The following is a 26,833-nucleotide window of genomic DNA, read 5'->3' as shown; positions in this document are numbered from 1 at the left end:
CTTTGATCCTCGGATAGGTTCGTCAGTGAATGATTTCATGTAAACACACAGGTTTGTGTTTCTTTTAACACTAGCGGAACATTGTCAGTCAGGCGGGGGGAAAGCTTTTTAATTATAACACTATATGTGGAAGATCATTTTTCGACAGCTGAGGTTCGACTTGAAATATTTATGATAATTTGGCTTCTTATGTTAACTGGCATGTTCTGTGTGTAAATACGTTGCCACTATCGCAGTGTAAAGTGTATGAATCCACAATTTCGCCAAATAGTTTTCCTATTCCCTGTGTCACGCCTATGTCGATCATGCCATGTGGAATTCTTTAAACCAGAACAGGCTTAGCCTAAACGGTGAAATTAGGATTCGGTTTGGTTATGGCCGTAGATCTACTCGTGAGTTTAATGTGCCAGAATATTCCATTCTCTCTGAAGAAAATGAGGGAAGGAACAGGAAGATGGCGCCATGCAAGGAGCAGGGAGCCGCGGGCGTACATATAACCGAGAAGGTGGCAAATATAAAGATATAACAAATCAGAATAAGGATATAACACAATATAATTGCAAAACCATTATGTAGTTAGTACTATTACAGAACAGTCTAATTACGCGTATAGACTGATATTGGCACATTGTGTAGACCAACGGGAAAATTACCCTGTGGAAAGGAGCGAGGAAGCAGGGGACTACGAAGGCAGCGAGACTGCAGGTGCAGCTGAAAATGTTCGAGGCTAATAATGTATTTGGACGGCCGCAGATGTAGCAGGAATCATTAGAAACACGGTCCTAGAATTGAGAGCTCGCTTAGGTCCAAAAAAGCGCGAGGCCGTTGTCGCTCGCGCCCTGTTTGTTCCTCTGCAGAGGCTGAGAGATGTTTCAGAACCCTGAGAGATGTTTCAGAACCCTGAGAGATGTTTCGGTACCCTGAGAGATGTTTCAGAACCCTGAGAGATTTTTCGGTACCCTGAGAGATGTTTCAGAACCCTGAGAGATGTTTCGGTACCCTGAGAGATGTTTCAGAACCCTGAGAGATTTTTCGGTACCCAGAGAGATGTTTCAGAACCCTGAGAGATGTTTCGGTACCTTGAGAGATGTTTCAGTACCCTGAGAAGACTTTCGGTACCCAGAGAAGAGGTTCAGTACCATCGGAAGACTCAGGACGCGGCTTATTTCACGAGCTAACGTGTCTGTTGGCATATCAGAAAAGCTTGGGCAAATTATAACTTAAAGAAGTTGTTTTAAATTGATTTTATTCACATAGATTTTCTTCGAACAACAACACATTTTTAAAAACGGCATATCCAGATATGTAAATAACAAATATATATTTGTTGAACTATTTGTTAATGTCCATTGTTTTCATGCTTGGTTATTCCTGGTAAGCAAAGCTACATGTTCGTATTATACGTTTGGTCACCAGGGTAACAACTAATAGTGTTACTATGTTCCTGCGCTCGTTGATAATTAATTATTAAGCTACTATTTTATATTAGTTCGGAGATACATTGTAGTTCATTTTACCCAAAATGAAAAAAAAACACAACATATAACTACATATAACATGTAACTGCATCTTTTTTATTTTAAAATATTTAATCTCATTGTATTAACTAATCAATTATTAGGTCCATTGAATTATGTGAATTTGCATACAATTTAATTAGATTTCAGTGAGGGGGCACGTGTAAGCATGAACGCTCATGCATAATAACATTTGTTTGTTATAATTTTACGAGCTGTTTTTGTGCAGGTTGTATTTGATAAGATATCCCTGGCTGGCATTATTATTTACCTTACAGCACACAATAACAGAAGTCAGTCAATAATGAGGTGTGTTTTGTGATGGATACCACATATGAGCCTGCCATATCGCTATGCCACAATTTCGTGAGGAGAAGCCTTGCCTATGAAACTGTGTGAAAGAATCACAAATGCTCTGTATTCTAATTTCAGCGACAATCATTTTTGCAAACCCCCCCCCCCCTTTTTTTTTTTGCAATTCTGTGAACGTTGTCAATCAAATTTTACCTATCAACTTCACCACTACTGTATGAAATTACAGATTCCAGAATAGAGCTCCGACAGGACGCTTACAAGAGTATCTCAAATGACGTTTTGATGAAGCTCTCCGGTGGCAAACCGCTTAAAAAGAAGGCTTGGAGGCGAAGCTCAGTGCACTCGGAGGAGGTCTCTCCTTTCAGCAGTCATCACCGTCCTATTTTACTGTATGATTAATTAGGGCTAGGCTATCTCGCGGTGAGCGTTACTTAACTGCCATCTACTGTTACACTGTCAGGCCGAGCAGTAAGATCGCGTCCACCAGTTTAGCTTTGAGGCCGAAGGACTGGCTTCGTTTCTGGACGCCGGCCCCCCAAATTTCACACTCAAAAAGACCTCAAACGACACCGGAGCAGGAATGAGCAATTACGAGTCATTACCTCATCAAAATGTGGACACGTTCAAATTCCTCAGGTAGACCTCCTTTCCAGTCTGTATAGGACACTCTACGGACACTTCAAGGCTTACGCACATTAGAGCTGTTTTAACAAAGATGCTTTGATTGAGACTTAGACAGTTTCTTGGTTGAAGTAATTACCTGGAAATAGAATAAGTTTACGAAAGAAAAAAAGGTGCGACGAATCTAAATATTAGGCATTACGCCTTCCACAGATACGCGTGTTAGTTAAATCAGACATTTGTTGGGGGAGGAGGGGTTGTTGTTTTACTTAAAATGTTCTGCAAAAAAAAAGCAAAGGTAGAATAAGAAAATGTCGACAGCATGTCGCAAAGTCACCATCGCAAATTACGTGTGAATTGAAATATAGTGTTAATACTGTCTCATCAGTACTGAACCTCTCTCCCTAGCTCTCTCTTTATATATATATATATATATATATATATATATATATATATATATATATATATATATATATATATATATATATATATATATATAATATTTTATTATATAGCGTGGCTGAATGGATACAATGATAGATATTATTTTCACTCAGAAATGAGAAATGTAGCCTCTCATTTCAAATTAAAATCGAACGGCCGTTTTAAGTTTGGAATTGAAGTATCCCATTTTAACAAGCACAGACATTTTATAGCTGTAACGTTCATTCCAAATGGAAAGCTAAAATTTGTTAAGTGTCGAAATAAATATTCCGTGAAAGTTTTTGTTACAAATGTCAAACAAAAACAGTGGTGTTGTAAATCGTATTAATAGAGGATTGCACGCTTGGCCTTTCTGTAGCCAAATACCTTACAAGGAAAAGGATGTGACACGAGTGAGCAACGTGATTTCAGTGGGTGCTTTAACAAGTTATGCTGTGGGAAGTCTAGACAACAAACATGTTACACAATGTGAGGAATACCGTGAAGTTTAAACCGATAAATCGAAAGAGATCGTTGCAATTTCCTGAGTGCTCGGAGTGCATCAGTGGACATTTCGCCAAATAAGTACAAAAGACGATAAACATCTGTTTGTACTTTAACGTAAATAATCGAAGTGTGGAAGTATTTCCGATATTAGGGTAAACTTTATAAATTTATTAACGAAACTGAGAATAACTACAACACAGGCTTTTAAGTCTTCAACGCAGCACTTAAACTGAATAATTGAAATTTAATTCATTTAACCTAGACAGCCCTCTGGTGCCTCCTCCATTAACCAAATGATGCTTTAACGCGTGTTTATCGCACGCCGTAATCCGCTGGTCATTATATGGGGGATAAAGACCCTTGTCGCGCAGGTCCGTCTGTGCGTCCCAGCCTCAGCCAAGCATTGCGGGTTGGCGCCGTGGCCTCTTCAGCCACAACATCAGGTGTAGGGTTACTGTTTGTTGTGCCGTGTGTACACTAATAGGGCTGTTGGATGTCAGGGTGGGCGTCACATCATCGGACATCCACTTCGCACTGAAGGAACGCTCGGCCAAAGAGAGACAGTGTGCAAACAAGCCTAATAACGAGATCTTAAGACAGCAGCGCGATAAAAAAAAATAACGGAAATGTGACTTAGATAAAGATCACTTCGTCCCGTATCCAGAGAAAAACTGTAGCTGAATTCATTGCAGGATAAAATGCAGGAATGTCCAGTGTCGATTGGTCTTATATATTCTGCATTAATAAAGCTCAATACTGAGCTTAATATTTTTTTTTTTACAAGAGTATGTCTATTTATTTAAGTGGCGTAATAAAGGCATCGTTGTAAGAAGACTGGGAAAGCATATTCATAATAAGTCGCTTTAAATTTGTAAGACTTTGATGTCACCGCCCAAAGGCGCAAAGAACACTAAGGTTTGACCTCCCCATAGCCCTGGATGATTTATATGACAAAGTTAGGGAACAAAAATTATTTTAAAAGTGTTTCAGAATAGGCTCACCGCCACTTTGTTTGCTAAAGAAAAAAATTATCTTAGTTTCCAAAAACATAATGGTCATATAACAATTTTAGTTTTTGGATTATCGTAACTTGCGTTTAAATCGGACACGCCAGAACACACAAACTAACATGTTGAAAATAAGTTTAAAAAAAGAAAACGTTTTCCAAATATACAAACTATCCTTGCAAAATGTAGCCTGCGAAATATTTGTTATAGTTAAGTCTTGTTACGCGCCCCGAGACGCGCAGAAAGGGAGGGGTCAGCATAAGATAAGAGCGAGCTTCCCACCTCGCGCTCAAGAAGCAGCTAATGGCAGTTCGCGGAAGCGTGAGCAGAGCGAGCTGAAAGGCATACTCTTGATCTTGTGTACCACTAGGCGACAGCTTGAAAGTCGCTGCAGAGGCAGGATTCGGCTTTTTCTTAAGCACAAATACACGTATTCGTTTACATACGGGTGGAGTTTTACACGGCAGTCTTTTTGGCCTTTGCATTAACTTGTTCACAACTCCCCACGCGATATAAAGATATATATATAGCTATATAGATATATATATAGAGATATTTTTTTATTATTATTTGCGTCGTGTAGCGATGCTTCCTAGCCCTATGACTTCGACGCCTTTCTCGGTTAAGGATATCCTGAAATTGGAACAGCAACAAGTTTTTAACCAGCAGGGATTTTCGAATGCTGAGCCAGATGAGGCGCCGCTGCAATCTCTTCAGCTCCAGTGCATGCACAGTGCGCTGAGTCGAAGTCTGGAGTTACTCTACAGCCCGGAGAAGCCTAGCTTCCTTTCTGGGGAACAGGTGAAATGCGCCCTTAACTCGGATGACTTCGATGTCCTGCGTGGTTCGTGCGGGTCCCCGAAGGAAGAAGACAGGGATCAGAGTTCTCATTCAGGTAAAGAGACTTGCCACAATGACAAAATCTCCATACGGCGACGGTCGCGGTATAATGTGCCCACGAGTCTCTGTTTCATGTCTTTTGCGTAAATGTACACAGCAGAGATGTTATCCACTTAATATGATTTACTTGGACTCTTGAATGAATATACATGTGCGGTCAAACAACCTCCCGCCTTTCCTCGATAATGTTATTTTCCAGTTGAATCGTTATTTGTCGTGGTGGTCATGTGCGCCTGCATCGTTTACTTCGTCAGACAAAAATAATATTAGACAACAAAGATCAACAAAGGCCGCGTTATAAATCATGATGCACTGTTACTGTGTTAAAATAGCTATTTTAGGCCTCATAGCCGAATAAAACCATTTACTATGTATCACCTAAAATAAATTGTACTCTTTTATCTTGCTGATTCCCAAAACAAAACAAATCCACGTGTATCGGTTATTATATTTTACTTTTATACTGAAAAAAAGGTTTTTAAGGAATGGACACACTACGCAGATGGAGCGGTTCTTAATGCGATTAATGTTGTTATCTGTGAATAGGTGTGTGTGAATTTGAAGACTCGGCTTGTAATGGCAAACAGCAAGACACGCAACCAGACAAACCGAAGCAGAGGCTGCGCAGGAAACCGCGCGTGCTCTTCTCCCAAACCCAAGTGTTCGAGCTGGAGCGACGGTTCAAGCAGCAGCGCTACCTCTCCGCGCCGGAGCGCGACCAGCTCGCCACGGTGCTGAAGCTCACGTCAACTCAGGTCAAGATCTGGTTTCAGAATCGGAGGTACAAGTGCAAACGCCAGCGCCAGGACAAAACCCTAGAGCTAGCCGGTCACCCGCTGCCACCGCGAAGAGTGGCGGTGCCTGTACTGGTGCGCGACGGCAAACCTTGTGTTGGAGGGTCCAATGGTGCACCATACAACGTTACAGTAGCTTCTTATCCATACAACAACTACTACAACAGTTATGGAAATAACCCGTATAGCTGTAGCTTTACCGGCATGCCGTCCTTTGCCAATACGACGCAAATACAAAACCACATAGTTGATATGAATCTAACTATGGGAGGAGCTGATGGATCTCTAGGGCAGCAAGGACCGTTTCAGGCTACATTACCGGGAATCCGAGCGTGGTGAAGGCTCCCGAAAGACTGAGCCAACTCGAACATAAACATGCACAACATATTCAGATAACCTGTGTAATAAGACTGAGCTGGGAAGACTCTCCCTAAAAGCGACATCTGTCACACACGGATAAACGCGGCAGTAACTATCACTTAAAGAGAGTATCTCTAATAGATGACCCATCGGAACGCTGGGTCTGAACTGGCGCTCATAGTGATACCCTCATTTTTATTAGCCTACGTGTAAATGTTTGTGTATTATTAATTTTTTTTTTTTTTGCATATAACATTTAGAAAAATAAAAGATATTCGTTTACTTCCCAATAAGAGTAATTATTCAAACCTCTGTGTTTATATATTGCTTGTTTGTGTATAGCAAACATTTTAAATGATTATCTGGCACAGTGGCGCTTATATATATATATATATATATATATATATATATATATATATATATATATATATATATATATATATATATATATATATAAACACTTTGCTCAGTTGATGAAAGACCTCTCTCCCAAATGTCTACAATTTTTAGACTTCTTGTCAAGTCACAGCCTAATCTTCTGTTTTGACATATTAATAATTCACCTAGTTCTCATGTTGTTTGAGATATACTAACGATATACACTTTTGGTTGCATTACATTTAGCTCAAATAAAATATCGCTGCAGATTGTTTACAGGTAATAACGAAGAAGGCTTTGGAAACCTGTATCCTGTGAAATTTAAATTCAGAAGTAACGACCAGCATGAAAGTGCACATATCCTATGCCGTCGTGTTATTTTCGCAGTCAGACTAACATTAGAGAGAAATGCATTACCATAATAGCAACAACAACAACACATAAAAAATAATAATAAAAACGAATAAAAAAGCATAAACTAAGATATGTATTCTGGTATGTAGTTAAGATAGATAAAGCGCTATAATTAATAATTGATTACATGCTAATAAACGAGTTGGTTTGCACGGTTCTTCGTTCCGTGATCTGAACATCATGAACGACCCCAAATGCAGACTCGTCCCGAGGTTTTGTTTTTTTTTTCATTGTGAGCGGCTACTTTGTGGTTTCTATAAGTCACAAGTGGATCAAACAAAGGCGAATAGACCACATAATTCTGATACCTTGTTTTGCGGTCTTAATGTCCAATGCTGAATAACGAGTTTGCGACAATCTGGTAATGTTTGGTGTTTGGTCTCGTTAGGTTAACGTTGCTTTCGCTGGCACCATTCAGCAAGGACGTTATTACGGTTTAATAACGTGCTACGCAGCGCATTAATTGTTGACACTGTGGCTGGTGTGCTCATTAAGTCAGCGCATTGTAAAACACTAAATGATATCGATGAAGTCGGGATTAATCGGACAATCTTAATGCGATCCAATGAGCCTGTCATTACAGTCCCATTAGGTAAACAGACGAAACAATAGCAGTGGCGCGCGATAAGGCCGCAGCACTCTGCGCGCGGAAAGAAGGTCCGATAGTAAACAGAGCTGCAGACAAGCCGGCACTGCAACGCTCTGGTCTCTGCATCTAGCAGGGAAACGGTCTCTCAAAGCTGAGGGACACTGATCGGTTATGTGATCAGATGGAGCGGATGAGCTGCAGATTTTTAGAAATCACGCATCAAAATCGTGCATTTTTTAAAGAAACTCAAATACGCGTCCGATCGGTAATTTCGAATTATAAATATTTACGATTACGACTCTTAGGCCTTGAAATAATATTCATTTCAAGAGAAAGCGGGCGAAATTGACTTAATAATTAGTCTCACGATTGCAAAAGTGCACGAGCGTTTTTTGTTGTTGTTGTTGTTGTCGGTTTAGGTCGCCTGAACGGAATGCCAATACTTGTGTTCTTCTATTACAATAAAATATTTTAAACTATAAAATACTTTTTTTTTAAGGTTACATGCCCAGCAAAGTTGCCAGCGTGGATTTAACATCTACCCAAAGTGTTATCTATGTGTGTTATCTATGTGTTTTCTATGTGAACATAGAAAGTGATCATTTAACACTGGCGAATTTGCTGGAAGATTGCTTTGCTTAAATGAATCTAAACTGCAGATTTAAAGACTAACTGTAAACTATATATTAATTACATTATTTTTAATATATTATAATACTAATTTGCAATTATTATTTAGATTTAGATCAACAAACATGAAGTAGTAAAAGAATAATATTTTTAAAGATCCTAAAAATATAAAATATTTTTATTACTTTTCAGTTATCCGTTATTTGTAAGGTCTGTGTGCCTTAATTCTACATTACCTAAGCCAGTGGAAGGTCTACATCAAGTTGAGCAAAAATGAACACATTGTATTGGTCGCAGAAAGTGAAACTGAACTGTGTATTAATGGACAAATTATGTCTTAAGTTTCCAATACCATTGCTGGGTGTTTTTGTGGATAGAACCAGAATAGAGACTGAAATACTTTGAAAAGTCTCTAACACCCAGATAAGGGAAATGTTGCCTACATGGCTTGGAGCAATATTTAGCAGACTGATAAGAAATGTGTAAGTAGCTAAGAGCAGTATTTGGCAGCAGGCAGACAGAGTGGAGACTGTAGCCACTTGAGGAGATCAGATAAGCTTGTTTTGTGTGTGTGTGTGTGTGTGTGTGTGCGCGCGTGTGTGTGTGTGCGTGTGTGTGCGTGTGCGCGTGTGTGTGTGTGTGTGTGCATGTGCGTGTGTGTACGTGTGTGTGTGTGTGTGTGTGTGCGTGTGCATGCGCGTGTGTGTGTGTGTGTGTGCGTGTGCATGCGCGTGCGTGCATGTGTGTGTGTGTGTGTATGTGTATGTGCGTGTGTGTGACAGACCGAAAGAGATAGACAATCATTGGTCAGAATGTGTTTTTACATGTGTGGATAAGAATGAAATTGCATGTTGAGTTTATGTTTGTGTGTCCGTGTGTGTATGTGTGTGCACATACACAAACGTTTATATGCACATAGGGATGTATGCATGTTTGTGTATGTGTGCATACATAGATAGGAATTTTTGCTTCTCTCATATGTATGCATGTATGGTAAAGCTCTGTGTGTGTGTGTGTGTGTGTGTGTGTGTGTGTGTGTGTGTGTGTGTGTGTGTGTGTGTGTGTGTGTGTGAATGAGTGATGGATCGTGTATTTAAGTGTGCACGTGTGTGTGTGTGTGCACGTGTGTGTGTGTGTGTGTGTGTGTGTGTGTGTGTGTGTGTGTGTGAATGAGTGATGGATCATGTGTTTAAGTATGTCTGTGTGTGTGCGCGTGTGTCGGAAGCAACATTCAGCACAATCCGCGAGGCTGTCCTACAGGAAGAGATGAGATCTGAGACACACTCAGCCTGTCAGTGACAGACAGCGTAAGACAATAGAGACCTGAATCCTCGCAGCCCTTACTGCCCACGCTGACTCACAGAGAGGTCTAAGACTTTGACCACAATGGAAAATACAATGAATATATATATATATATAAACCTCTGCTATAATGATGTTTATTAATTTTAATTAGAGAGGAAGACCTTTCAATACAATACAAATTCCAAATTCAAAAGAACATATTCATTACTAGTATGTCATAACTTTTCTCAGACTCTGCTTATGTTTTCTCAGTATCACTGTACTGTTTTCGTGTATCACTGTATCTAGACATTAGTCAAAGCAGGAATGTACACCCAAACAGGCACCTAAAGAGTTCAGTCAGAAAAGGTCAGTAACTGCAGCCATTGCTGAAACTTGTCAGAGCACACAAGTCTTGAAACCAGAGAGGAAGGCAGTTTCTAAGCAGACATTAACATTTGTAACCAGATCAAGACAAACTGCCAAGCTATAAAACACTGCCCACATTTAATGACTCAATGAACTTTAATGACTCGTTGAAGACAGTGAGAAGCTTGTCTTCATTACATCCATTAAAAAATATAAATAATAGTATGAACCTTTCTCCAAATAAAGACTGGATGTCCCAAAAAAAGACACTTGGACCTTGACAAAGCTAACATCACACATCTGTCCACACTTACGATACATCACTCAACTGTCCCCCATCTATAAACACACTCTTGTCTTCTGGCCAAACATGCTTAAACCGAACAGAATACTGGCCGAGCGGTGTTTGTTAACAGCTGCCATGTCAAAAATCCATTTCCTTTCGCCTGACCCTCCTTGCCTAATCAGGATGGTGCCGGATGAGGGTGATCTGAAAGCACAACCCTGGGCAGAGACACGGGGGCAAGTGTACTGGCTTACAGCTGCACTAAATACGTGTCTTATCATTCGGCAACATCTAAACTTAGACTTAAATTGAGATTTTCACTGTGTGTTGCAATCACTTTGCTGACAAAAAACAAAACAAAACAAAACAACAAAACAGAGCTAAAGTTCAGTCCTTGAGCATGTTTACCAAAGCAGAGAGCTGCATGAGCTTGTAGGCTACTGCACATAATTCCAGAAATTGACAAGCTCTCTCTCCTAACCGCAGCTATGCAGAACCAAAACTATAAGACGACCAGGTCACGAGGGCAAATAAACAAAGCCTGCGCGCGAGCCGGTTTCGGACGGCGATGTTTGTGGCGGAAGGAACTGCGCTGAATCTTCATGAAGCTTCTAGTCGTGGAACGCATGTTCAGAAGGTCGACTGTTTAGAAATTTATGAATTTATTAGGAATTCTGTTTTCTGAAATTCTACAGAGAAGATCTGCTGACAAGCATTAAGAATGCATGTGAAAAATCTCTCCAAATAAAAACACTATTATCCATTACCAAGTAAAATATAACACTTCTGCATATACCTTTCTTGATATTCCTACACAGAGGTGGTTTAAACCATGAGGAAGATTCATCAACATAATTTCTCATCATTTGGTAAGAAAGGAATGGTCTTTGACAGATAATAATCTATCTATCTATCTATCTATCTATCTATCTATCTATCTATCTATCTATCTCTCTCTCTCTCTCTCTCTCTCTCTCTCTCTCTCTCTCTCTATATATATATATATATATATATATATATATATATATATATATATATATAAGCATTGACCTTTTAAGATAAATTAATGAAAGCAAATAATCTCAGGATATTTATAGAAAGAAAGCCTCAAAAATAAATTAAATCTTAAGTACATATTCAACATTTTTGAAAAACAAAGAGATTTTTTTTTTAATAAAATCACCCTTTGTAAATGCATGCGTGGGTGTGTGCACATGGGTGTAGAACAAAAGCCATGCAATGGCTGTGTATTCAGAGGATGAAGACATTCCATCACTCAGTCTCTCTGTGTACGTTATGTCCCTCAACCACCTACAATTCTGCCTCAACCAGTCAGATGCCACTCTAAAAGCATCACACAAGGTTCGAGCTTATTCGAGAAAATCCAAACATCTCGAAAATGACACCTGCTCCCGAAAACGAAAATATAAAAGATTTTTAAAAACAGATATAGAAATAGAAAATAGAAGACAAAAACAAAACAGAAAACAGATATGTGCAAAGTTTGCCATAATTTAATATTTTGCACTGGATGAGTCGAAACTTTGTTTTAAGGCTCCCTCTGCTGTGTGAAGGACACAGCGTGTGTTCTGTATTTAAACACAGCCTCACAGTTCCCCCTGCTGCCTAAAGAGTGACATCACTGTGTCCTATAATAGCGCTTTAAAAAAAATTTAAAAGTGCGATTTTTTTATTTAACAAGTGACTGCGGTCAAAGTGCTGGAGGCAGAGCCGCTGACATTACATGTAGGTTCAGGCAACGAGTACTCAGCTATGTGAATTTCAAATATTTCTTCGAGTCATTAGGAAAAACCTCTCTCAAAGGCCATCAGCTGTCACATATGCATGTGGAAACCAGCCAAAACAAACTAAACCAATGTTACAACTGAATGGTAGATCAGACCAGTTTAAAAGATGAGCTCTGTGAAAAATTATACTTTCACTCCTTGTCTACCATGGTTACAATACTACTCAAACAAAACTAAACAAATAATAGCACTTGTATTCATTTATTGATTGCCAAAATCACAAAAAAAATCAATCAACACAAATGAAACCTTATCTCAGATAAGATTTTTTTTGGGGGGGGGGGGGAATACCCATTTACAAAATGAAATTTTTCAATTAGCATGATAATTTCAGAATCATGTAAACAGTTAAAATCAAACTTAAAACTAGAAAATAAGCAATTTACATCTGTTCAGCGTAGGGCTAAAAAATAATAAATTTATCCAATCCAATCATTAACTGTTCCAAAACGATTTCAGATAAGACACAAACCATGAGCTCAGTAACCAGTGAATATTCAACATGATAGCTTGATCTGGTACACTGATACAACATGATAGCTTGATCTGGTACACCGATACAACATGATAGCTTGATCTGCTACACTGATACAACATGATAGCTTGATCTGGTATACTGATACAACATGATAGCTTGATCTGGTATACTGATACAACATGATAGCTTGATCTGGTAGTACACTGATACAACATGATAGCTTGATCTGGTATACTGATACAACATGATAGCTTGATCTGGTATACTGATACAACATGATAGCTTGATCTGGTACACCGATACAACATGATAGCTTGATCTGGTACACTGATACAACATGATAGCTTGATCTGGTACACTGATACAACATGATAGCTTGATCTGGTATACTGATACAACATGATAGCTTGATCTGGTACACCGATACAACATGATAGCTTGATCTGGTACACTGATACAACATGATAGCTTGATCTGGTACACTGATACAACATGATAGCTTGATCTGGTATACTGATACAACATGATAGCTTGATCTGGTACACCGATACAACATGACAGCTTGATCTGGTACACTGATACAACATGATAGCTTGATCTGGTATATTGATACAACATGATAGCTTGATCTGGTACACTGATACAACATGATAGCTTGATCTGGTATACTGATACAACATGATAGCTTGATCTGGTACACCGATACAACATGATAGCTTGATCTGGTACACCGATACAACATGATAGCTTGATCTGCTACACTGATACAACATGATAGCTTGATCTGGTACACCGATACAACATGATAGCTTGATCTGCTACACTGATACAACATGATAGCTTGATCTGGTACACTGATACAACATGATAGCTTGATCTGGTACACTGATACAACATGATAGCTTGATCTGGTACACTGATACAACATGATAGCTTGATCTGGTATATTGATACAACATGATAGCTTGATCTGGTACACTGATACAACATGATAGCTTGATCTGGTATACTGATACAACATGATAGCTTGATCTGGTACACCGATACAACATGATAGCTTGATCTGGTACACCGATACAACATGATAGCTTGATCTGCTACACTGATACAACATGATAGCTTGATCTGGTACACTGATACAACATGATAGCTTGATCTGGTACACTGATACAACATGATAGCTTGATGGGGACGGAACACTGGAGACGTTTGGGCCCATCGAGAAAATAAATACATTACCACCAGAGGGCGCCAGATCTTCATACTTCAAGATCCAAGCGCTGTATTTTCCACACATTCACTTAGCCACCTTATCTTAGCACGAAACAGGTGAAGTGTTTGTAAGTTAAAAAATAGAACAAATAGCTATAGTTATATAAATAGCTATAGTTTTATATATATATATATATATATATATATATATATATATATATATATATATATATATATATATATATATATATATATATATATATATAGAGAGAGAGAGAGAGAGAGAGAGAGAGAGAGAGAGAGATAGAAGATAGATAGATAGATAGATAGATAGATAGATAGATAGATAGATAGATAGATAGATAGATAGATAGATAGATAGATAGATTGTAAAAATGTATATCAAAAAAAATTTTCACAGCAGTATCAGTATGAGTATTACTTCGTAAAACGTGTAAATAATTGCTCCCCTCCCAAAAAAAAAGCCATAACCGTATAGGACAAAAATAAGACAAACAAAGAAAACTGAGCAAAATGTGGGTGCAGCATGTCCAAGCGCAGAAAGTCATACATGCCCCATAGTGAGCATGACATACAGCTTCCTGCCTACAGGGTCACATTCTAACTAGCCTACATCTGGTTCAGGACAAGCATGCAGTGGCACATCACCCCTCCCTGTGGTATTAGTGTAGTGAAAAGGGTCAGGGGAGACATGGGGAGTTACATTACACCAGCAGGGAGGAAAATACTCTTCCGGTTACTACCGCTTATTCGGTCCAACGGCGGCAGCTACGGGGAGACGGTGAGGAGAGCCCCCGAGCCAGCTGAATGTGTGCTTGTGCAATTAAGATAGGCATCAGCAAAACAGGAAAAAAGACTCCATCAAAGAACTGAGGGAAATAGGTGGTCTATGCAGGTAGTCTATTCTGCGCGTGTGTGTGCGTGTGCGTGTGTGTGTTTCAGGGAAAATAAAGACACAGATTATTCAAGTTGAACAACAACTGAAATGAGGTAGACCCTCAAAAATCTTCCATCTTGTGCACCTCTCATGGATCCTGACATCATGGCGTCACAAAAACAAGATTATGGCACAAAAAACATGTTGTCATACCCATCTTAACTAGATGATGTTTCATGGGATAATTTGACCCAAAAGCAGCCTATACTGCTATAGAGACTACACCAATCTGATATTTTAGAGTAATGTTTCCTATACTACACAGTGGAGTCTTGGAACACTTAATTGTGACCCCAGATCAGTTGGTATTTAGTTAGAAATCCAAGTCAAATGAGAAAATGCTAAAACATGCCAGGATAAAGACTGAAAAATATCACTACTTTTGGTGACTCTGACAATATGCTATTAAACACAAAAATATGTTAAAAATGTGTGTAAAACCCCATTCAACACCAGTATGCCGCTGTTTGTTTGTTCGTTTCACCAACATTCATTTAAGCAGTCGCGCGTAAGCAGCATGGCATACGACAGTAAAATAAATTTCACACAATTACATTCACACGTGTTCCACCACCGTTTACTCAGAATGCAGTATAAGGACATGAGAGGTCACGGCACCCTGTAACAGGGACGGCAGGAAGCGGTAACCGACCTGACTAGAGACGGTATTTTAGAGGTCTGTGGTGGGAAGTCACGTCGGGGGGGCACAATAGCTCCGTTTGTCACTCTCAGGTTTGTATTATTCCAAACAGACTCCCCGCTCTCCTGGGGCCGACATGCCTTACGCCCCCCCGCCCCAAAAATGTCTCTCTCTCTTTCGCCCCTCATTCCCTAACATTGTGGGGTCAAACAGGAGCATGTGGGGGGGGCGGAGGCACACACAACAACAAACAAACAGCCATGCAGCAACGTGTGTGTTGGGAGTAGAAGCTGTATCCCAGTATGCTGAATGCATTAGCTCCATGAGGAGAAGGGGCCACCCACCTTGACCCCGCCTGACTACAGACACACACACACACACACACACACCCAGACATGAAGACATCCTCCATTCGCTAGTCCTCTCTAGTTTGCCTCAAGCCTCACGCCCAGTGGTGGAAGGAGGGTAACACTAATATCCAGTTTCCTAATAAATCTTGACAGCTCCTCCCTGACTGAAAGTGAAGGGTAATAACAAAAATGTGAAACACCTGTAAGTAACTTTAGTCTAAAGTAGCCTCATAGCATATATATCGTTAACCTGCAGTTTAGCGGTCATCTTTTCTATGCGAAAAATGCATGTATTTGAATTTTAAATGATGCACTTATTTAATTACCACTGCATTGTTAATAAAGGAATTATATTTGGAACTAAAACTTTAAAATGCACACCATATGGAAGCTCGTATGCATACGTAATGTGCCACTGCTGTGGCAAGCTTTGAAACTGCCTGGAAGAAAGTTAAAGTTCATAACGATGCATACATTCTTACTTACTGCCATATACGATTAGTAAAATCATAGTGTGGTTAGGAAAAAAAATCATGACCCATGAATGATCATTTTAAGAAACAGAGAAAAGACAAACCACACCCCGAATCTTAAGTTTTTTGAGTTTTTGTTTTTTTTTAAAGAGTTTGCTTAAAGTAGAGAGCAGTCGTAATAGTCGTAGTGAAGTCCACGTCTGTTTTTGCCATCATGCAGCATGTGACGTAACGCACAGGAGGCTGGGAGACGCCGCTGCGCCCGAGCGCTATTTAAGAGCGGAGCGCGCGAGAGAGTGAAAGGGGGGGGGGGAAAACAAAACAAAAAAAAAAAACCCCAACAACATAAAAAAAAAGATCCGCGCTTACCGGTCTTTACTGGAAGTCTGTCGTTTACCCGGCGCGGTCGAGACGAGTGTTCCGGTGGAGGATTTTGTCAACGGAGATGGCGTCTTCAAATAAGCAATTGACGTCGTTCTTTATTGAAGACATTTTGTCTATGAAAGAGGAAAAACCAGAGGGATCAACCAGCACCACAGCCAGACGCCAAAGCCAGCTAAACTGGTCCAAGGACGGCGAGGAGGACAGCGCTCTCCTTCTGGCTGTCACAGCGGCGGAGTCCACATTGGCGAGGCGACCAGGTAGGCACTAGCCTTCTTTTAAAGTCGATTTTTTTTTTCTGTGTTTAGGTCATTTAGTTAAACATAAAAGCCGTTGCGTTATACATTAGTATTAAAACGTAACCCAGGAGTCTAGCCCATGTTTTCCCGTGAGACACTGAACAAGGTGAACTCTGCGGCAACTTTCATTTTGGGCATTAATGTCGTTCATTTTTGTTACTTGTTCAATTAAAAACAAAAAAAAAGTCAAGTTTTAATCTCTGCGACGGTGTGTTATGTCCTAAACCTTCAGCGGGCGGTTCGTGTGTGCGCTCCGCGGAACAGGCCCACTTACCCACGGACGCGGCGAGCGGCGGCGTGAAACAGAAGCGCTCCCGCGCCGCCTTCACGCACCTGCAGGTCCTGGAGCTCGAGAAGAAGTTCAGCCGTCAGAAGTACCTGTCCGCGCCGGAGCGCGCGCACCTCGCCACCGCGCTGCGCCTCACCGAGACGCAAGTCAAAATATGGTTTCAGAACCGGCGCTACAAAACCAAACGCAAGCAGCTCGCGTCGGAATGCGCGAGGGACTACGCTCAAAAGTCGGAGGGCCGCGCTGCCTCGGCCACGCGAGAGGACCTGCTCAGGGCGTCGCTTTTTGCAGCAGTCTGTGAGTCTTACGCGTACCGGCCTTGCATGTACGACTTACACGGACTTGGTGCTTGGAGGCCAGCGGTGTGGTGAAAGGGACACACGAGAATGTTTAACTATACCCATTAGCCTATGATTATTAATGTGTTAATATAACTTGTACAGCTTTGTATGCAACGGAATAAACTTATGTTTTTCAAAATTGTTTGCTTTTAATTTCGTAAGCAGTAGTATGTGTGTGTGTGTGTGTGTGTTTGTGTGTGTGTGTGTGTGTATATGTATGTATATGTATATATATATATATATATATATATATATATATATATATATATATATATATATATATATATATATATAGCAAGTGATTATACTGTTGCTTATTTATTTCAGTCATATATGGTGGTACATGTCCTACAACAAAGTCTGCTGTCATCAAGCTGACGTCAGTCCTGACGTCAGGTCCATGACTCCTGTGATGTCATCACTTCTCGCGAACCTTTCTCTGAGAGCAACATCACGACGCCTCCACCGGGACGTCGGATGTTTTCCCATTAGTGTAAATCAGTTCATTTCCAATCTCCGTCCTCTGTGTCGAACAAAGAGTCCGTCTGTACTTAAACTCTCGTAATAGTCGCACACCGCGCGGGGCCGATACGAGCAGATACGGGTTTCTTTTCGGGAGGCATGCGGGCTTTCCAAACGCTAAAGTTCAAGATTGCTGGAAGCGATAGCAATCACAAGTGCCCCTATCATCCCGGCTGGAATCAACAACGTGATGTCTTTAACCAACTGGACTGAGGGAGGTGTATTGTCTGAGAGATTAAAGTACGACTTGAAACATGATTTGGTTTACTCTGTTAAAAGATGCGTTTATCAGGAGCTGAAGAACGCGGCGGTGAGCTGAGCTGTTTCTCCAGCCGTGAGGCGAATGCGTCACACATTCACGTAGCCTTTCTAAAAATGTGCATGGCAGGAGTCACATACGGATGTCAGAATTCACATATAACTAAATGTGCTTCATGGTCCTAACAAGTAGGACAACCTGATTTATACTTAAAAGACAATGCGTGAAGTGTGTCATTTTATTTTAGTTTTCAATAACTCATTTGGCGGTGAGTACTTGTGGGGCCAAAGTTTTTTCATCTGAAATAAATTTTTCCTAAAAAGAAACAAAAAGTGTCCCTATTTTTCTAAATTCTTTAAAGAGCATTCAAGTATTGCCAAACCTCTCTAGGTGTTTCCTAGAGTGTAAGCGTATTACTAACAAGCATAGCTAACAACTAACATGAATGGAGGAAGTGTTGGCTAATGAAGTGTTATGTGTCCCAGTATGCATGACAGCCATCTTAAAAACACCATTTGTTGGCTGACATTAATCACAGTGACACCAATACAGCCATTCGTCTGGGGCTGATGGCATGAGCTTGGTAGATCAAACTGTAAACCAGAAGTGAGGACGTTCACGTGCCTTGTAGGCCAGGCGTACTAACCCACTCCATGTGACCAAGCGGGTGCAGTTGCTGCAGCTCGGCTGGCCCCTGTGCAAGGAGATCTCACCTGGCTCATTTAGTTTAAGGGGGCGAGCAGACCTGCCCGGCGAGGGCCATCACCATTGGCCACGTCATGCCACTTAATAACGGCGAGCTGCACGGTTATTGGGGGGGCGGGGCCTTAGTGGGAATGCCACCCAGTCGGTCTCGCCCCAGAGCCCCTCTGGAATGCATTTCGTGTGTCTGTCCATTTCTGAGTAGCACAGAACATCGGAAATGTCAATCTTATCTCAGTGGAACTCAGTAGGTTTATGGTAAAGGTTTTGCTAATGTTGCAATACATACATTTCCTTTCTATGTAAAATATCTCATTGATATACAGTTGGCTTATATACAGAGTATTTGAAAATACTTTTTAAAATAAACCCTACTAATCCATTACACACACACACACACACAAAAAAGATTCTGTACATAGATACTGGTATTTTACATAGTTTAAAAAATTTGTTTAGTTTAGCTTCCATACAAATGAGCCATAACACATGTGAGTCAAATATTTCCTCTGCTATGACTCCTCTCAGCCCAGTGACTCCAGGTGAAAGGTTACAGGAACAGAACAGACTGGCATAAGGGCAGTGGACCAAAACTCAGGCAACACACATTTACACCCATTTGCATCAACCCAGCTTCGCTGTCACGCAATGGTAAGTGGAACAAAAGATGTAACTTAGTAGATGCGAAGACAGATACAGTGAGACAAGAGAGACTAGTTTTGAGCCATTTTTTACACTATATCGGAGTGAGGACGATCCTATCTGCTCTACGTAGGTGTGAGTTTGCACCAGTTATGCTTGACAAATTCTTCATGACATGCAGGATCAGACTATCTGAGAAGTTAATGTTTAAATCCCCAGAGTTTGTGGGGATGCTGATTGCATCATCATCAAACGTGCGCCGTCACTGCAAACTTGGACTGTACCGTGTCTGGTAGAACGGTTTAAGAAAATGCTTGTAAGACCAAATAATTACATGAATCCAATCAGAATCTTGTAATATGTCTTTCATTTTGACCTCAATGATAGGTTAGTAATCTGTTTTAATCTGTTAAAAATCTTTGTTTTGTGCTGTTGACACCAGCCTTGGGCATGCGTGCTATAACGTGAGCTCTGCTGGCCAGGACCCAAACTGGCTGCTAGCATTACTGAAGCAGTTCATTAATCAACTTTCTAATCTGTTATTCCAACACCTGGGATAACTGAGATGTTTACAACCACTTCTCACATCACCGTTTCCTGCATCTCTTCTCATGAAAAGACTCCACCAGGCCTTATGGTTTTCCAGACCTGTTTGAGCAGACAGCCTGATGCTGGTTTTGGTTTCTTTGTAGGTTCTGTTTTTTGGGTCTTGTTGACTTGTAGGTTAGTTTTTTAATGTCTTGTAGGACCGCTACAAACACACACTGAGGCTCAAAACTATGAAGCATGGCAGATATAAAACCGAAGACTTAAAAGCAACGTCTCGTCAAACAGGAATGTCCAACAGCATTAGAGAAATGTCCTTCTGAACGGAACACAGCACATTCTGAACGGAGCACAGCACATTTGTGAACGGAGCGCAGCACATTCTGAGTGGAACGCAGCACATTCTGAATGGAACACAGCACATTCTGAGTGGAACGCAGCACATTCTGAACGGAGCACAGCACATTCTGAACGGAGCACAGCACATTCTGAACAGAGCGCAGCACATTCTGAATGGAACACAACACATTCTGAACGGAGCACAGCACATTCTGAACGGAACACAACACATTCTGAGTGGAACACAGCACATTCTGAACAGAACACAGCACATTCTGAGCAGAAGTTAAGATGCTCTGTTTTTTGTTGCCAACATCCGAAGCCTCTAGGAGTTCGCGTGACCGATATCTGTTTGCGATACCATTACTACCACAGATCAAGTTGTTAAAATGGCATGCAGGGGAGGAGGTGAGGCTAGTCCTTATGTTTAAACAAACTGTGGAGGACCAATGCATGTGAAGTCAATCATTTCTGAAATAATGTTTACATATTAATATTCATCTAAATGAATTAATAATCCTCTGAGATTAAACCAAAATGTTTTTTGAAAATAATTTTTTATTGTTATTTTCTTGTATGAAAACACTATGAAGTAACAGTGCAATCAAATTATACAAAACATAAAACATGGAAACAAATATGATAAAAATTAGATAATAATAAAACACACACAAAAAGTCAAGACAAAAATATACATTTTATTCATTAATACTACTAATAATAAAGTGCCCAAATGACATAAACACATTTACATAGCACTCTTTGTTTCAGTGATGGATTAAAGAGAAGAACTGAGTCCTGAGTTTTGTACTCTGAGGAGAGCCAGGGGTCTGTCTAGTTATGGGGAAAAGTTCAGACTTATATCTCATATCAAGTGAACTTTTCCAGAGGTGCGTAAGAATTCACCTTTGAAATCCACAGAGTAAAGGTTGCCAGCTCCTCTCTTATCCACTCAAAGGTTATACATCATTGGTTAAATGCAAAAAACTTTTTTTTTGTCTCAGAAAGGAGAAGTGGACACTGCTTGTACCACCTAGAATAACTGATGGTGGATTAAGAGTGCGGTCTTTTTGGAATACGTCTCCTAAAATATTTTTAATTTTGGCCCACCACATTTGTAATTTAGAGAATCCCAAAACACAAGTAATTTGTTTTTGTTTTTGTTTTTTTTACATTGTTAAGGACTTTTTAAAATTTGTCTAAGGTTTCATGATAATCATTAATGAATTTTACAATACTAAATTATTCTTTGATTAACTAAACGTACTGCTTTGGTGAGCTGTTGAGTTTGGTGAGTTTTTCATATTATTCTTTGAGTTCATGTCATATTTTTTTGTGGTCAGTCTCAAAATAAATCCCTCCTAGAGCAATCTGCTTGTAACCTGCAGGCGTGTACGTTTGTAGCACTGGTATGAGAGACAAGCTGAGGCTGAAGGAAGAAGACAGAACCCCGTAAACACAGCGATAAGACTGCTGCACAGGTCAGCAGGACGAAATGGAGGCCGTAGTCAGGGGCCAAAGGTCAAATGTAGGTTAGCGAGGCTAGCATCATTCTGTCTCTGTGTCCCGGGTTCAGCTGTTTCCTCCGTAACATCACTGACCCAGTTCCTGTTTCACGCGTGACAGCACGACCCTCCGCTAGCTTTTAAAGAGACGATGTTTAACTGTTCTTAGATGAAAATCGACCACTTTTTGGTTTACATCAGATGTAGGCTAATAGCAGAACAAAATGCCACGTGTGGCCACAGTTCAACTGACATATTTCGCTAACACGCAAACCTATTATACCGTTTTTCTCATACTTTTTCGTAGTGGAATATCAGTCGTTGATGTGGTGAGGTGACATTTCTTCTCATGCCGCTGATTGGACATCATGCCCTGGATGTCAGCACACTGTCAACAACCTACGGAGAGACTCCTACATCTTGAGTCCATGCGCCAAGTCCAAATAATTCATATGTAATCATTACAGTTGGATCAGATCAACTGTTCACATGAGTCCAAATAACTCATATGTAATCATTACAGTTAAATCAGATCAACTGTTCACATGAGTCCAAATAACTCATATGTAATCATTACAGTTAGATCAGATCAACTGTTCACATGAGTCCAAATAACTCATATGTAATCATTACAGTTAGATCAGATCAACTGTTCACATGAGTCCAAATAAATCATATGTAATCATTACAGTTGGATCAGATCAACTGTTCACATGAGTCCAAATAAATCATATGTAATCATTACAGTTAGATCAGATCAACTGTTCACATGAGTCCAAATAACTCATATGTAATCATTACAGTTAGATCAGATCAACTGTTCACATGAGTCCAAATAAATCAAATGTAATCATTACAGTTAGATCAGATCAACTGTTCACACAAGTTGTACCGAATCTTTACTCTGACTGCCAGTCTAACTTTAGTTTCAGTTTTATTTATATACACATTTTACAGTGAAAACAAAACTTCTTTTATGTTGCGGCTGACACTGATATCATAACACGACCAACACAAAACATCCACTTTGGTAACAACTTAGCAGATCTAGTTAGTCAGTGAAAGATGTTTTTTCATTTTACACGTTCTGTTCTGCTGGACCACGCAGTTCATGCCTTTTAAAATGATAAACTACCAAAACTCCATTTCATCAAAACCTTCACCCCCCCCCCCGAACCCGAGATCCAGCAGCCTGCTCGGGTGCCAGAGTACAACAGAGGCTGAAAAGCACCCACATGCACGGCAAGTAAACAGAAAGGCAGAACACCCTCATACATGAGGTATGAGCACATATCTAAAGGCCTCATTCTTCAGCTCCTCACAGCTCCGATGGAGAGACGGAAGAATTCTGCCTCTGCTGTTGCTACACACAGATAAAGGCGTTACTGTCGGACAACGTTAAACATAGCAGATGGGTGCATGTGCGTGAACATATGTGTGTGTGTGTGTGTGTGTGTGTGTGTGTGTGTGTGTGTGTGTGTGTGTGTGTGTGTGTGTGTGTGTGTGTGAACGAACATATGTATGTGTGTGTCCATTTTTTGTGAGCGTGCACCCTGACTGAACCTCTCGGTGTAGAGCATGCACAGGATCCCGCCAGAGCTAACCTTTGACCCCATCAGGAGTGACCAATTATGTGGGGGCAAAGCCAGATAATGGGGGGGGGGGCTCTGAAGATGCAGACCTCCAGCAACCTCACTGTCAACTTTATCGTGACAGATTCACATAAACGTGTTCCCATCCTTCCTGCTGCAACCCTTTCAGCAAAACGCCGAATGCAAGGCCGCTCATCAGAAAACACACGTGGGAGAAGATCTGGCCACACGAACGCCTGTGCGGAAGTACGGCAGGACCGTTCCCAGTTTAGACGCTGGTAGGGTTGGTAAACAGCACACGGACAGGCTGTTTTGGCCTTAGATGACAACTCTAGTGTAATCTGTCTAAGTATCTCAGGCCTTGTAGTCTGAAAGAGTGTGATCATCTGATAAGACAAGCTACTGATGGGTGTAACCACAAGTCTGGTCTATAATTACCCATCAGCCTTTGCCTCACTTGTTTTTTTCGGAGTGGGATATGCTAGACTGCCTGTAAAATGAGAGAGGGCTCTAGAGGGGCGACTCCCTCAAACTCTTCCTTTCCTTTACAGATGAAAAGCCCTCATGAGGATAAACCCCAAGGCAAACTTGTCATCAAGGGGTAAACAATAATATGAATGAGAGACGATCTTTCTCAGGCATGAGGCTGACAGGTGGAGAGATCTCCAACACCTGGACGAACTGGCTCTTCAGAATATAATCCTGTGGATTACAGAAGCTCTGGTGTGCACGACGCAAGAAGCAGACTTCATGCTTTGTTCTCCTGGAATACTGAAGGGTTCGTAACTTCCCAAGTCAGGAAAGCACCTTGTATTTCACCCTTTCTACAAGGAGTTTAAAACCAGCCCTAATAATTGACCCCAGACAATCAGAAGCCCTTTTGAGACTTTCACAATTACTTAGACAAATGATCCTTTGTCCCAAAATGTCTTTTCATGAACAGTTTGCTTAAATTTTACAAATCATTGACAAACCGGGAGCTCAGTCTCAAACCCTGCCTGCCTGAAGGTGTCACTCAGGACGGGAACTGAGAACAATCCCACTACTTTGTGTCTATCCCGCTCTGGCGTCTGATTGGCCCTTAAGATTGGGAGCACAGTGTGGTCACAGGGCCGACATGACCTCCACTGAGCCTTGGCATAACAAAGATGGCTCCCTCCGTTTCCTCGATGGCCACAGCTTCCTGACAAATTCCGGCCTTGTTGGCCCTCCAATATGCCGTGACTGGGTAACAATTTTTACCTGGGCTGATGAGACGAATGTTTAAACAGACAGGTTCCCTTACAGAAGATTCTCAAGGCTAGCCTTCCGGCTTAAAAAAAAAAAAAAAGGCAATCGGATCCCCCACCCCCCACATCGGAAATGACTCATTGCAGTTTAAAACCTGTGGAGGCTGGATGGGTACCCCAAGAATGTTAGTAGACTGCCTAATGTTTTGGCATCCACTGGCTTTTCAAAGATCAGGGAAAGGAGGCAAAGTAGTTCATAATTTTCTGTCTTCTACCTGAGACAATAGAGGCTCTCCGGCATATGTGTGTGTGTGTGGGTGCGCTCAGGTAGCCTCGTGTGCAATTAGGCAGCACACAGCAACGCCGTGACTCACTGCTGATAGTGTGATTGCAGAGAGAGACATTATGAGATTGGGGGGGGGGTTTTGGAGGGGGGGCATAGAAGATGATGGAAGTATCTTTCTTTATTCCACCCAGATAAACAACTGCAGCATCTCATCAGACAAGCGAAAACAGCCACAACCACCCAGTGGTCGTACAGTGTGTGGGGAGGGCGTACGTGTCCCAGGACATGCAGTTTGGACATCACCTTCTAGACACAAAAGAGAGCTTTGTTATGTTGTGGAAGGGACGAGATCTGTGCCTTACAGAACGAATAAGAGGGGGATTATGATCGGATTCTACTACAGGAAAAAAAAAATGAACACAGGAATTTAATTTTATCATTCCACCTGTGCAACTTTATAAACTAAGGACATTTTAGAAATAAACTGAAGATTTTGAATGAGAATTATGCCATTTGTGTACTGAACAGCACTGAGGGGACTATCTGTATTTTAGTCATGGGTAACGACACAGGGATTCTTCTTTTAAAGCAGTTTAATCTGGTCAAACCTATAAATACATGTGAAATGGAAGCAGATAAGAACAGAAGAAAGTATTACTAGGACTACACAAGACAACCGCAGGGCCACATCTAATTAGTTATCTGTTAAATAGTCAGCATTCCCCACCATGCGGCTCACCAAGACACCGTACAGGAAGATACAGCGCCTTAGTTGAGTCTTTCGCGCCCTCTGCTGGTTGTGCTGTATATGTAAACGTTTTCATGTTCCTGGAAAACGCATTTGGTGTTTAGCTTTATATCATTTGGGGGTGTTTTGTTGTCAAATGCTTGATTGTAGAGTTGGAGAAAGCAAAACTGACTCCCATTGGGCATATTTATATGATTATAAAATAGTTTTAAGAAAAGAACACTTTTATACATTTTATAATGTTACTATTTTACTGCCCTGTACTTAGAATACTGTGGGCAGTGGTGCATTTTTGCACATAAACCTTTTTCTTCACTGCTGTGTGTGGAGGTGGTGAAGTCCTGTACCAACATGTCAAAACAATCATATACGGATGTGATACAAGTTCTCATTAACTTCTTTACAAGGACCCAGAGCGTTTAACAGCAGAGCAAAGTGTCGACATGTAGAAACACATCTCTTAGAAGAATCGATTCACAAGCTTGCTCTTCTTAATCAGGACTCAGCATAAACTAGTGGTGATTACATGCACCAGTGATATAACACAGGGAAGTATTTGATATGCAAGATTTTAAAGATTTTATATATATATATATATATATATATATATATATATATATATATATATATACACACACACACACACACACACACACACACACACACACACACACATACTGCCTGGCAAAAAAAAAGGTCAGCACTAAGCAAATAGGTAACAGCCTCCCATTGGATAATTACTGCATGGGTAATTACGTTTCAGATGGCAACAAGTTATTTAACCATAAATGATGCAGTGAGTCGCTTGTGATTTGTTAAACAACCATGTAGAAAGACGCT

General features: G+C 40.7%; 2 protein-coding genes across 3 annotated transcripts; both read left to right on the top strand.

Annotated features, from left to right (window-relative positions):
- Positions 1 to 4,713: 4,713 nt before the first annotated feature.
- nkx2.7 (NK2 transcription factor related 7) lies at positions 4,714 to 6,814 on the top strand. The gene is made up of 2 exons (XM_027011259.3): positions 4,714 to 5,285; positions 5,837 to 6,814. The coding sequence occupies exons 1-2, from the start codon at positions 4,976 to 4,978 to the stop codon at positions 6,421 to 6,423; spliced, it is 897 nt and encodes a 298-aa protein (XP_026867060.1). The 5' UTR covers positions 4,714 to 4,975; the 3' UTR covers positions 6,424 to 6,814.
- A 9,808-nt stretch (positions 6,815 to 16,622) lies between these two features.
- Positions 16,623 to 18,719, top strand: nkx3-1 (NK3 homeobox 1). Of its 2 annotated transcripts, XM_081702957.1 has the most exons (3): positions 16,623 to 16,954; positions 17,226 to 17,579; positions 17,951 to 18,719. In XM_081702957.1, the coding sequence occupies exons 1-3, from the start codon at positions 16,759 to 16,761 to the stop codon at positions 18,025 to 18,027; spliced, it is 627 nt and encodes a 208-aa protein (XP_081559083.1). In that variant the 5' UTR covers positions 16,623 to 16,758; the 3' UTR covers positions 18,028 to 18,719. The 2 variants fall into 2 exon arrangements, with proteins under 2 accessions (XP_081559083.1, XP_026867062.2); XM_027011261.3 differs by lacking the exon at positions 17,951 to 18,719 and having other exon boundaries at positions 17,226 to 17,773.
- Positions 18,720 to 26,833: the final 8,114 nt, after the last annotated feature.

This window comes from Electrophorus electricus, chromosome 20 (genome assembly GCF_041902795.1).
Source record: "Electrophorus electricus isolate QZ-2024a chromosome 20, ASM4190279v1, whole genome shotgun sequence".
Classification (NCBI taxonomy): Eukaryota; Metazoa; Chordata; class Actinopteri; order Gymnotiformes; family Gymnotidae; genus Electrophorus; species Electrophorus electricus.
The sequence above is the reverse complement of the archived record's forward strand: the minus strand, read 5'-3'. Positions and strand labels throughout refer to the sequence as shown.